This window comes from Leptopilina boulardi, unplaced genomic scaffold (assembly GCF_019393585.1).
Source record: "Leptopilina boulardi isolate dan_hultmark-lab unplaced genomic scaffold, ZJU_Lbou_2.1 LbouV2_248, whole genome shotgun sequence".
Lineage (NCBI taxonomy): Eukaryota > Metazoa > Arthropoda > Insecta > Hymenoptera > Figitidae > Leptopilina > Leptopilina boulardi.
Genome location: NW_026137805.1, coordinates 967,296 through 979,817, shown reverse-complemented (window position 1 = coordinate 979,817; position 12,522 = coordinate 967,296). Strand labels below are relative to the sequence as shown.

General features: G+C 29.9%; 1 protein-coding gene across 5 annotated transcripts in view; it reads right to left on the bottom strand.

The window, feature by feature from the left end:
• LOC127280490 (uncharacterized) overlaps positions 1 to 12,522 on the bottom strand; it is a 147,030-nt gene that overhangs the window by 82,928 nt on the left and 51,580 nt on the right. For 4 of the 5 annotated variants that reach the window (XM_051303508.1, XM_051303509.1, XM_051303505.1 and 1 more), the window contains exon 3: positions 2,874 to 3,216. In XM_051303508.1, the coding sequence (XP_051159465.1) occupies positions 2,874 to 3,014 (141 nt within the window). In that variant the 5' untranslated portion in view covers positions 3,015 to 3,216. Of the gene's footprint in view, positions 1 to 2,873; positions 3,217 to 8,091; positions 8,724 to 12,522 lie in introns of those variants that run through there. The other variant, XM_051303506.1, reaches the window with a different exon arrangement.

Here is a 12,522-nt window from a genome sequence, read left to right as displayed (position 1 = left end):
TTAAGTTTCATGAGGATTTAAAATTTTCTCTTTGGAGAGGGCAAAAAAATTGTTTTTTGAAAACGAGAAAATATAAGAATTGAAAGTTGGAAGAAAAAAAAGGTTTTAATTGAAAACTAGAAAAGACAATTAGATTTAAGTAAAAATGAAAATTTGATAAAAATTCAAAAAGACAATATATATGAATTTTATAATTATATATTAAAGTAGAAATATTTTTGTGTATTTTAATAGTTTGCATGTAAAGAATGATAATAGTGATTAATGTGAAGATACACGTACTAAAATATATCATTTCATTTTTTTTTGTATCAATCTAACCTGAATTCTCTGAAGAGTGAAGTGGCCATATATATAAAACATTTATATGATAGAGCGAAACTAATTAGGCCGCAAGGCTCTTTTGAATCAGATTGAGATAATTGAGCTGCTCGAAACTAAAGTGGTGCCTGTTACAAAGTCATCAATTACAGGTCGCGTACATCGGTAATAGAGTAAACGTTTAAACGTAATCTATTTCGCTCTACTGTTTTCTTTTTTCTTTTTATTTTTTCAACGGGCAATTGATTTCGGAACGTATTTTAGTGTCACTTTTTACATTAAAGCTATTATTTATTTTCTGTACGGAAAAAAATCTTCACCTGGAACAACGATAAGTTTCACTAAAACTGCGAAAGTTTTCACTATTCTAGAGAAATATATCGCTGTTCCAGATAAATATTTTTTTTTCCATGTGATAAATAAATATTTCCAAATATAATAGAAAAAAAAATTAAAATTAGAGATTAAAAGTATATTTTTAAAAAAATTATGTAAAAAAATATCGGGGATTATGAAATAAATAAGAAAAAAAAAAGGTAAAAATCGATTTGTGAGTCACGAATACACGTCAAAGATGTAAGTGACAATTTGAAACTAAAATTTCCATGGCGGTTTAACGATAATGGCCTCCGCAAAGGAAAGAGATTCTGTGGGTCTCCGAGAGTCGTTAAGATTTCTCAAATGGTGCCTCCGCCATTCGTGTCTAAAGAACTCACGAACTCTCAAGAAAAAAAAAGCCAACTTTTTTTTTTTATTTTTTTTATAAAGAGAAAACAATCAACTTTAATTAATGTACCCATATGAAATAATGACTAACCAAAAAAATAACGTATAAATTTTTTTTTTAATTTTGTTTTTTAATTCGCTGAAAATTAAAAAAAAAACGTAAAAGTTGTAAAAAAGAATTTACAACTTTTTTTTTTTTAAATTTCACGAGTCTATAAAGAATCTCGAAATATTGAAAATGAAAATAGTTGATGATAATTGACATATAGGAAAATTATTTTTTTTTACAACTTTTACAAATTTTCGCTTTTTATTTCAGCGAATAAGAAGAAAAATAAAATTTATTTCGATTGGAATACTTGTTTCCTATGAAGTTGACTTAAAGCCTACGCCACTGTTTTAAGATTCGAACATAACCTCAAAATTAAGTTAAAAATTACAGGACAAACATAACCTTAAATTCAATATCAATGTCAAATTAGGATTTGAGATTAAATTTAATAAACATAACCTCAAAATTAGGTCAAGGTCTAAGTGAAAAGGCGAACATAACCTACAAATTCAATTAACTTCATTCACAGATCAAATATATAATTTTAATAATACTGATTTCTAGCATCAAAAATTACTGTTTTTATTTTTAAAAAATCCCCCCACCACTCAACTGTCTTTAAAATAATGCGCATCACGACACAAATATTAATATAAATAAATAAAACTGTAATCATAATGACGTGGTATCGCAGTGCCGTATTATGTCAGCAATAATTCAAATACAACGTCTATATAATTATAAATTTTTTCCACCATGCGTCATTTACCAACTTTGATTTATTAATGATTATATGATAAATCTCATCTTAAAATGCAAAATGACTTACAAATAAGAGACAAACAAAAAAATAAATTCAAAAAAAAAAAAAATTTATTTTCCCAGAAAATTTTTTTCTAATCACCAACAAAATATAATTTATAATTGTTGAATTTAGTAAAAAAATTCATTGACCCTCGAGAAATAAATTTTAAATATATTTGGTAGATTTAAAAAAAATCCGCCATTTTGGATTTGCCATTTTGAATTTTGAAAATTTGATGCCAGATTCGTAATCAGCGACCTTGAAAACCCCCCGAGTGACAAATTTTAAAAGTAAATATCAATTTTAAAAAAAATCTTCCGCCATATTGGATCCGCCATTTTGAATTTTGAAAAAAGGTCAAAAATGTAGTTTTTAAGTCCCGAAAAAATTATTAAGTATTTAAAATATTTTTTCTATTATTAAAAATAGGATTGAATCTTTTCAATTCTTATATCTTGGGTGTTTTATGAGAGACCCCTCATATCTATATATATACAGAAAAAGAGCTCGACTGCGGTCAACCAGTCTCGTTATTCTGCGCTCAACGGGAGGTAAAAGTCGGAGCCACAGAAGCAGAAAAAATAACCAAGGGGGTTTATATATATATAGGAGACGAGGTAAAAAAAAGGTAAAAACCATAATTTTTATATTTAGTTATTCGATTTGGGTCAAGTTCCAAAAAGCTAGCAATAATGTCGTAAAAGTATAAAGGATCTTTCGAAAATAATAATTCACTATAATTTTTTGGGTGTAGAATAGATTTTTAGGGTTAGGGTTAGATTTTAGGTTTTTAGATTTTTCTAATAATCCTTTACATAGTTTTGTTCAAAAATTGTTTAAGGCAAAAGGAATTTATAGCACTTGGTAAATTTTGACCTTCTTTGATTTTTTTTTGAGGGGGGTTAAAAAATTGCCCAAAATTTGGAATTTGAAATATAATAATGATTTAGAAAAAATAAAAAAACTCACCGGTGACAGAGATTCCTGCATGTGCAGGGATGTATTTTCGGCTTCGTCCGCACAGGTAGACATTCTGCGGACTAGATTTTTCACCTGTTCCTTGATGAGATCGTGCTCTTCAATAGACCTTGATCTTGGTTCTAAGGTCATTCGTCGTGTCTTTGTCGTACTGTGTTTCAGTTGAAAAAAAAAGTTTTTCCTTTCCCCTCCTTCTTGTACTATTCTACTACTTCTAAGAATTTTAATGGTGGTGGCACATTGACGTTTCGAGATCTGGGGTTCTTTATCACAGACTGCTGATAAATTTATGGCACGTTATATGTTTGCGAGAGAAGAAGTAGTTAAAAATCACCTGCAATCATAGAAAAAGAACAAAATTAATAATTACTCACAGTTATTAAAGGGAAAATGATTTAAAATCAATTCTAATCTTAATTCATTCGAATTTCGCGATTTGGATATTGAATTTGTCAATTATTTGGAACATCAATTTCGAGTTTCTTTTTTATCATCTGGGATATATTTACAGTAGGTTAGAATTCGTGGAAAATTTTATTTAGAGTGATATTTAACAACATTTAGGCAGTAATACTGTTTTAAAATTAGGTGATTTTGTTTTGTTTGTCGTTCTTTGGATTTTGATTCACATGAATTTATTAATTATTTCAAATAAACATTCGGTTTTTTTTTGCCATCTGAGACATATTTTCGGTAGGTTTATACTGGTAGGAAAATTATTACATTAATTTTTAAAAGAATTAAGGCAGTAAAACTGTTTTAAAATCAGCTAATTGTTTTGTTTGTTTCGGATTTCGATTCGGATTGAATTTGTCAATTATTTAGAACATCAATTTAGAATCCGTGTTTATTTTTTGTTATATCTGCAACACATTTCCAGTATAGGTTAATATGCATAGAAAAATTTGTATCTAAATATTTAATAGCATTGAGGCAGTAAAACTGTTTCAAAATCAATTAATTTTGTTTTGTTTGTTTCGGATTTCGATTCGGATTGAATTTGTCAATTATTTGCATCATCTATTTTTATTCCGTGATTAATTTTGCTCATTTGGAACACATTTCCTACAGATTAATATTTGCAGAAAAATTTCTATCTATTTAATATCGAGAGGCAGTAAAACAGTTTCAAAATTTAGTTCCTACGGATTATGATTTAGTAGAAATCTTCTCTATAATTTTTTAATCCATTTCATATTCTCTAACAAAAAATAAGATGGGGAAATAATTTTTAAAAAAAATGTAGCAATGAATAGAAAAAATAATTTATCTAAAAAAATAAATTCCAGCAAAAAATTAGAAGTTCAGGAGGAAAGAGAGAAAGAGAGAGAGAGGTAATTTGTCCAAAGTCCAAGATCATTATATAGTCACTGAAAAACCGCGCGAGAAACCTATACTACTAGTTTATCATCTTGAAAATAATCTTGACGACAGTTTCGACTTTCCATTCTGGTGAAAATGTGATTTTGCTTCCGATAGAATTGGTAATTAGTCGATTAAGGAGATCCAATATAATTAGCGTCGTCGCTAAAGCTTCGATTAGAGTATGTTTCAAATAAAAATTTTTATTTGAAAATAACCTAGTTGTGAAAGCCACTGGAAAATATGGTTATAGAGTGACGGGAATAAGAATTGTCTCTCTCCGTGTGTGTGTGTGTGTGTGTGTGAAAACTTTCTAGTTTTCAATATAAATATTCCTTTGAGAAGGAGAGCAAAAAGGAATTGGAAAAAGTTATTCCTCTGATAAGAAAACTGAGGAATAAAGAAACTTCACTGCGAAAAGAATTAGCATCGTTCTTCAATTTTCTTTTTTTAAATAAAAAATTTCAAAATTTACTTTTATTATATCCAATTCGAAACATTCAATTTTAATAGGTTAAAAATTAGATCTTCCTAAATTTGGTTTTTTGCAAATGGACCTACTCATAAAACTGGATTTCCAAATGGTTGCGCTTTGGCACTGACTGATAGACATGTGTGTAATAATAGACGCGTGTGTAACAAGGAAGAGAGGAATCAATCGAGAGTGAACGTGTTTTCAAGCATATTCTCTTTCTCTTTTCCCCCGCGAGCATCAAAAGAAGACAAGTTAGGACAAGTCTAGGGGATCTATAGGCAAAGTGTTGTGTGTTTCAATATCGCATCAAGAAAACAAAACGTTGTGAGCAGAATCATGAAGAGTGGTTTTAAAACACACCTAACAACTTATAACATATATACGCGGAAGGAGAGTAGGTTATGCTAGTAGCAGAGAACTCCTCCAGAAAAGCTGGTTCGGCCGGTCTAACCTGATTCTCAAAGGGAACCCTGGCCTCATGATCAGCAGATTGGGACCCATCTCCGTGGGGTCCGTCTTCTCTCTGTATTTCAAGTTGTAACCTCGAGACGCCCTCGCCTCGCGGTAGAATGTTTCGTGTCGCGAAAAATTTTACTTACTCTGTATATTTCTACAAACAAAAATTCAAAATTTCCCTTTGCGAGTGTTTTTTAACCTTGCCCTCATTTTTTTTTGCTTTAGTAACTGTCAGTTGTCGGATTTATTTCAACTTTTGTGTCCAGGGAAGCATATTTCTTTAATCGGATTATAAAAATGATGAGAGAGGTGCCGCGTGAGTGAATAAAAATATGTGAAGTGATTTTGAATGTGTATATGTTAAAAATTATGTACTGTGTTACAAGAATTCGAAGACTTTTGGATAAAGTGGAATTTTTTATTTCCCAACTTGCTGGGGTTTGAAAAATTGTAGCTTTAAAAGTAGCTTTGAAATTACCTTGGAAAGTAACTTTAAAAGTATCTTAAAAGTATAAAAGTACCTTTAAAAAATTCTAAATAATTCCTTTCTGAAAAAATTTTGAAATTGGAATTTACTAACAGTAATTATGATTATACCATTTGCAATATTTATATACCAAAAATGCTCGAATATAAAAGCTCTACTGGATTAAGAAATTAATCTTACGGATATAACAATAAGAAAAAATTTGAAAGTAAATTATTATCGGTTACAATAATTGAAAATTTTGAAATGTTAAATTGTTGAAATTCAAATGCGGAGTTTAACCACACACATCACTCATATATATAATAAAACGAAGATTGAATGGCAGCAATAACCGTTTTAGTTTGGTGTGTCTCTCGCTTCAAGATGAAGGATTTCCTAATGTTCTTATGTAAACAAACGTAATTTCGAAATCGACCTTCAGACTCTACTATATAGGTGTATATAATCCGTATATATATATATATATATATATATATATATATATGAATAGAGGAACTCTCCTTCGAGTTTATTAAAAATGGATATTCATTACCATATATTTAATAAATTTTTAATATTTTGATCATTATCAATAAACTGATTATAATATTTAAAGTGTGGTTGTATTTTTTCATAAACATCTCTATGTGATTAATAATAATTCTCCTGGTATTAGTGCCATAATTCTCTATAATATGATCAACATGAAAATTAAAATTTTTTTTTTTTATGAAGATTAGGAGTAATTAGTGATCATAAGTATATAGTAGCAGTTTTAAAGTTAATAATTTCTAGGTAGTGAAATTAATATCGGTACACTGTAAAAAGAAAATATTAAAATATTACCGATTTTAGGTATCAAAATAGTATACCAAATGACAATTTAGTATACATAAAGTCAGTATTAAATTAATATACCCTTTTGTTTTAAACCCAAAATTTTAAGCAACTGAAGTTTAAATCCGTATCAAAAATTATTCTCCAATTATTTATGATTCTTTAAATGGAAATAATATTTTGATCTATTATTAATAATTTCCAATTAGTGAAATTAATATTGGCAAAGTAAATCCGCAAAATTTTAAGCAATTCAAATCTGTATTGATATAATTAGTATTAAAATTATTCCGAATTATTTAAGAATCTTTAAATAATATGGGGGTAATTTTAATCATCTACTGCAATTAATAATTCTCAGTGACAAAATTTGGACAAAATCGGATAAAATCATCTGAAACTTAAGGGAAATAAGTGGAAGTTTTCAGAATTAACTGCTAAATCATAATTTCCTGAATGGTAGAAATAATCTTATCATCTACTACAGTAAATAATTCTCAATTGCTAATGTTATTATTATTATGACCCAAAATTTTTTAGGAAAAGTAGAAGTTTTCAAAATCATCTATTATATATTACAATTCCTAAAGTAGTAGCACTATTAATTAATTTTCTGGAATTAATAATTCAAAATTAGTAAAATATTGGCAAAGTAAACCTAAAAAATTTCAAGCAATTCAAATCTGTATTCATACAATTAGTATTAAAATTATTCCGAATTATTTAAGGAACTTTAAATATAATTTGGAGGGAAATTTTGATCTACTGTATAGTTCTACCTGTATCTACTGTAACTATAATAATTATCAATTAATGATCTTAATGTTGAACAAAATCATTAAAACCCTAAGAAAAATTAAAGTAGAAAGAAAAATTATCCCCTAAATCATCATTTTCTAAATGGTATAAATAATTTTTAATCATCATTTGTACTAAATACTTTTCAATCAGTGTTATTAGTACCTAAAATTTTACGACATTAGTGATTTTAATAATTGCAAAAAGCACCAAAAACTTTCGACTATCAAAATCTGTATTATCCATGAATCTCCTAAAATGTTACGTAAATAAATTTATACCTATAATTTTGTATCCCTATTTGTAAAATCAAATATTTGGTGACAAATTTACAGATTTTCAAAATCTGTATTGTCCATAAATCTCCTAAAATGTTCGTAAATAAATTTATACCTATAATTTTGTATATTTTTAAAATCAAATATTTGGTTGACAAATTTACAGATTTTCAAAATTCTTTCTAAAAATCATCAGTATAAAAGATGAGGTAAAAAAATTTTGAAAATAGCAACACAAAAATTTGGCTAAAAGTAGCTTTCTCTGTTTTCTAATCTAATATCCCATCTTTTCAAGAATTTCTCTTCTCTAATTACTAAATACAGAGACAGACACACACACATACACATCGGGGAGTCTCTGAAGGGAAAAAATTTTTTTCCCCTCAGATGAACTTGACGCTAAGGGAGACCTTGTGTACCACCACCTGTCTCTCTATAGACACAGGTACAACTTCAACGCAGGTTAGAATCTCTCTCTCTCTCTCCCGCTGTCTAGGAATAAATAGCAAAAGCTAAAAAAAAAATTGTACTCACTTGTCCAGATTGCATTAGAAGTTTAATATCAGTTGCACTAATAAAAATAAAAAAAAAAAAAAAACAGGAGGGATGGTGTGGGTGGGGTGGTAGAAGGGGGGGTTGTTGAGTTGATATGGGCGGGCCCCCTTTCAGGGGGGTAACGTGGGAGGGGGGGATAAGGGGGACGAAACTACAAACTACTAAGCGTCCCTCTTGAGTTCCGGATCACATCTCCGCGGATGATAACATTTTCCACGGCACCCGAGGCTTTAATAAATTTGATTCCAGCTTTTTTTTTTCAGTCTCAAATTGTTTTCCGACGGGTACACTTTTTTCACAAACCACTTTTTTATTTTTTTTATGACACCTCACTATTTTATTTTGGAGAACATTAAAAACACTCTCACTTGTTACAAGTTTTCACTGAATGTATCATTTCTTCTGGGTTTTTAAAATTCCCTTTGAAAAAACAGGAGATTGAATTTTTGGAAATATATACACAACTGAGAGGATTTATATATTTTGAAAAAAGCAAAGTTAACCGCTGCAAGGAACGAGCGAACCTTGGCGCTGCTCGGTCCTCGGAGAGTTCTCTCTTCTCTTGAGATAGGCAACATGGCCGCCGCCGCCGCCGCCTTCCAGCATCCAAGCCTCTCCCCCTTTCTCACTTCTCCCCTTCTAGTCAATGTGATTGTGTCTCACTTCAACTACCTCAATATTTGCCTCTCTCTATATATCGTTGAGTCTCTCTCTTTCCTTTACCTGAGTTTGTTTTCTCTCACTCTTATTCGTTGATCCTTTTCTCTCTTACTCTCCCCACGCATCTCTTGGATACGTCCCAATACTCCCCCACTCCTGTTTCAAAGCTACATCGAGAGTCCCCGAGGGCATTTTTCTCTCTCTCTCTCCCCTCTTCCATTTTGAGAGAGAGAAAGAGAGAGTCTGAGCACGCAGGTAGCCAACGACAAGGACAGATTGTTATAATCCAAAGCGAACGTTGAAGAAAGATGCAAAACTATACACGGATACAAACAGACCATCGAGAGAGTCATCGATGGACCTCTTTGGCCACCCGGGAATTTTCTCTCTCTCTCTCTCTATTTCTTTTTTCTATTTTACTAAAACAAAAATTAATTTTTTTTTTTGGGAAAAATTTTTTGGCATGAAATAGTCATACGCATCCAAAAGGTAGGGAGAGTTGGGTCCAGTGTATTGGAGGGGAGATTGGCGGCAATCCCAGAAGTGGGAGGGACGGACCCTAGTGCGTGAAGCTGTAGTGCGCGCAGAGAGGAAGATTAAAAAGACGACGAAGAAGAAGAAGAAGAAGCAAAGAGGGAAGATGGAATTAAAAGAGGAAGAAAAAAAAATAAAAACGAAAGAAGAGAGTCGTGAAAAATGGGCACCCAAAGAGAGAGGGAGAGAGAGAGAGAGAATATACCCTCGGGCTACGCTTCTTAATACGACCCTGTTCAGGGAAGCATCACGTATGGGCCTTGACTACATATATATATATATATATATATATACATAACTGGCGAGAATATACACCACAAGCACCATGGAAAATTTTCAATTGCTTCCAACCGATGGCTAATCGAATATGTTTTCTCTCTCTCTCTCTCTCACTCTTTCTCTCGTTTGTGGTTAGGTTGTGGTCCCCCCACCCCTTTGCCGCGAACGGTCCCAAATCTCTTCTCTCTCTCTCTCTCTCTCTCTCTCTCTCTCTCTCTCTCTCACTCCTCTCAGCAATGGCGCGAGATTCACAATTTTGTTTCTTATATATATATGTATATGTATATATCGTTGTCGTCGTCGGTACGTATCGCGTGGGCGGAACATAAGAAAAACATTCGCGCGTTTCTCTCGCTGAAACGAGACCTAACTTTACCCTTTCTGAATGGCGGGCAAAAGGCGCTTCTGTATAAAGGCCTAAGCAGAACTAATTCTTGAACGGGAACGCAAACGTAATGGAATGAGTAAGAGAAGGATAGACATAATGTTTGTCCTTCTCTTACTCATTCCATTCCGTTTGCGTTCCCGTTCAAGAATTAGTTGTGCGTTGGCCTTAAAATGACCTTGAAATCGATAATCAATTTTAAGTTACCATTTTTTTTTTTTTTTTGCTATTTGAACAAAATTTTTCTTTCGATTTTAGTTAGTAAGATTATTGTTACTGTTACTAGTACTGTCAATGCTTATGTTATTTTTTATTGTTACTATTGCTGTTACCAATATTGCTATTGTTACTCATGTTATTTTTACTGATGCTAATAATAATACAATTGTTACTATATTCATATCGTTACTGTTACTATCGCTACTGTTGTTACTATTACTATTGCTACTGTTAATTATGTTACTGTTACTATTGTTACTGTTATTGTTACTGTTACTACTATTATTATTATTTCTACTGTTACTATTGTTTCTGATACTATTTCTGGTGTTATTATTTCTATTTACTGATTTACTATTACTGTTACTATTGTTACTGTTACTATTACTATTACTGTTACTATTGTTACTGTTACTATTACGTAACTATTGATATACTGTTACTATTACGTAACTATTGTTACTGTTACTACTACGTAACTATGTTATACTGTTACTATTACGTAACTATTGTTACTGTTACTACTACGTAACTATTGTCATACTGTTACTATTACGTAAATATTGTTATACTGTTACTATTACGCAACTATTGTTACTATTACGTAACTATTGTTACTGTTACTACTACGTAAATATTGTTATACTGTTACTATTACGTAACTATTGTTACTGTTACTACTACGTAACTATTGTTATACTGTTACTATTACGTAACTGTTGTTACTGTTACTATTGTTACTGCTACTATTGTTCCTGTTAATATTGTTACTGTTACTATTGTTACTGTTACTATTACTATTATTATTATTATTTCTACTATTACTATTGTTACTGTTACTACTCTCTAAATCTGAATTAGTAAAATTTTTTACTAATTTGAATTAGTGACTTACTTTTTGCTTCTGAATTAGTAAAATTTTACTAATTATTACTAATTTAATTATTACTAATTACTAACAATTAGTGAAATTTAACTAATTCATAAGCAAAAAGTGAGTCACTAATTCAAATTAGTAAACATTTTTACTAATTCAGATTTAGAGAGTATTATTGTTATTATATTTCTACTGTTACTATAGTTACTGTTACTATTTCTGGTGTTACTATTACTATTTACTGGTTTACTATTACCATTGTTATTGTTACTGTTACTATTAGTTCTATTGGTATTGTTACTGTTATAGCCTACCATTGCTACTGTTACAGTTACTATTATTACTGCTATTGTTACAATTGCAACTGTTACAAATTTTATTGTTGTTACTATTGTTATTATTACTATTGCTACTGTTATTATTGTTACATTTACTATTGTTTTTGTTACTGTTACTATTATTATACTTTTGTATTGTTACTTTTACAATTATTATTGTTTAGTCAAAAAAAAATAACGGAAAATTTTTGTCAGAAATAGCTCGATTAAAAAACCGAAAAAAAGTAATAGGATAATATATATCAATGAAATAAGGAAAAAGTGAATTAAAAAAAAAGTTTCTTAATTAAAATAATATTGGGTCCTTGAGGTAAATATAATTTTTCTCTCGTATATATATATATAATATGTGTGTGTTTTTTTTATATACATATTATATACTACTATGTATATGAATTTGGTTGAGGTGTTTTTTTTTTTTTTTTTTTTGTCGTCATCGTCGTTTTTTTGTTGCAATGTCAACCTTGATGAATCGATGTAAGGCTGAAAATCGACTTTAATCAGGACATTGAAAGCACGACGGGAGGTGGATATATACTTTGGGGCCGTGCTTTCGACCAATTAGTAATTCACTGGTCTCAAGTTATTTTCTCGTTTTAAAAATGAACGACCATCAAGCGAAACATTGCTCGCGCGGGCGTCGGGACGTTGAAGTCTCCGCGCGGATATATATATATATATATATATATATACGCGATCGCGCACCATATATATATATTTTTATTCTAAAGGTTCTCAATCGTTGAAAAATTATTATTAATTAGCATTAATAATTATTTTATTATATTGCTATAATAATCATTTAAAATAATAATAATAATAATTATTATTATTATTATTATATATTATTTTAATATTATTGAAATACAAATCGCAAGGATTTTGATATATATAAAAGATATCAAATTTTTTTCTTTTTTTTGCAGATATACAAAATGTTACATGAACATTAGTTATAAACCGCAAGGTATATATAATCTAATTACTGATCATTAAAAATGATCAATAATCTTATTTTAAAAATAAAATTGCAAGACATATAAGAACAATTATAAACATTTTCTTTTTTTTATTGCAATGTCTATAAATGAAAAATATTGTAAATCATATATATATAT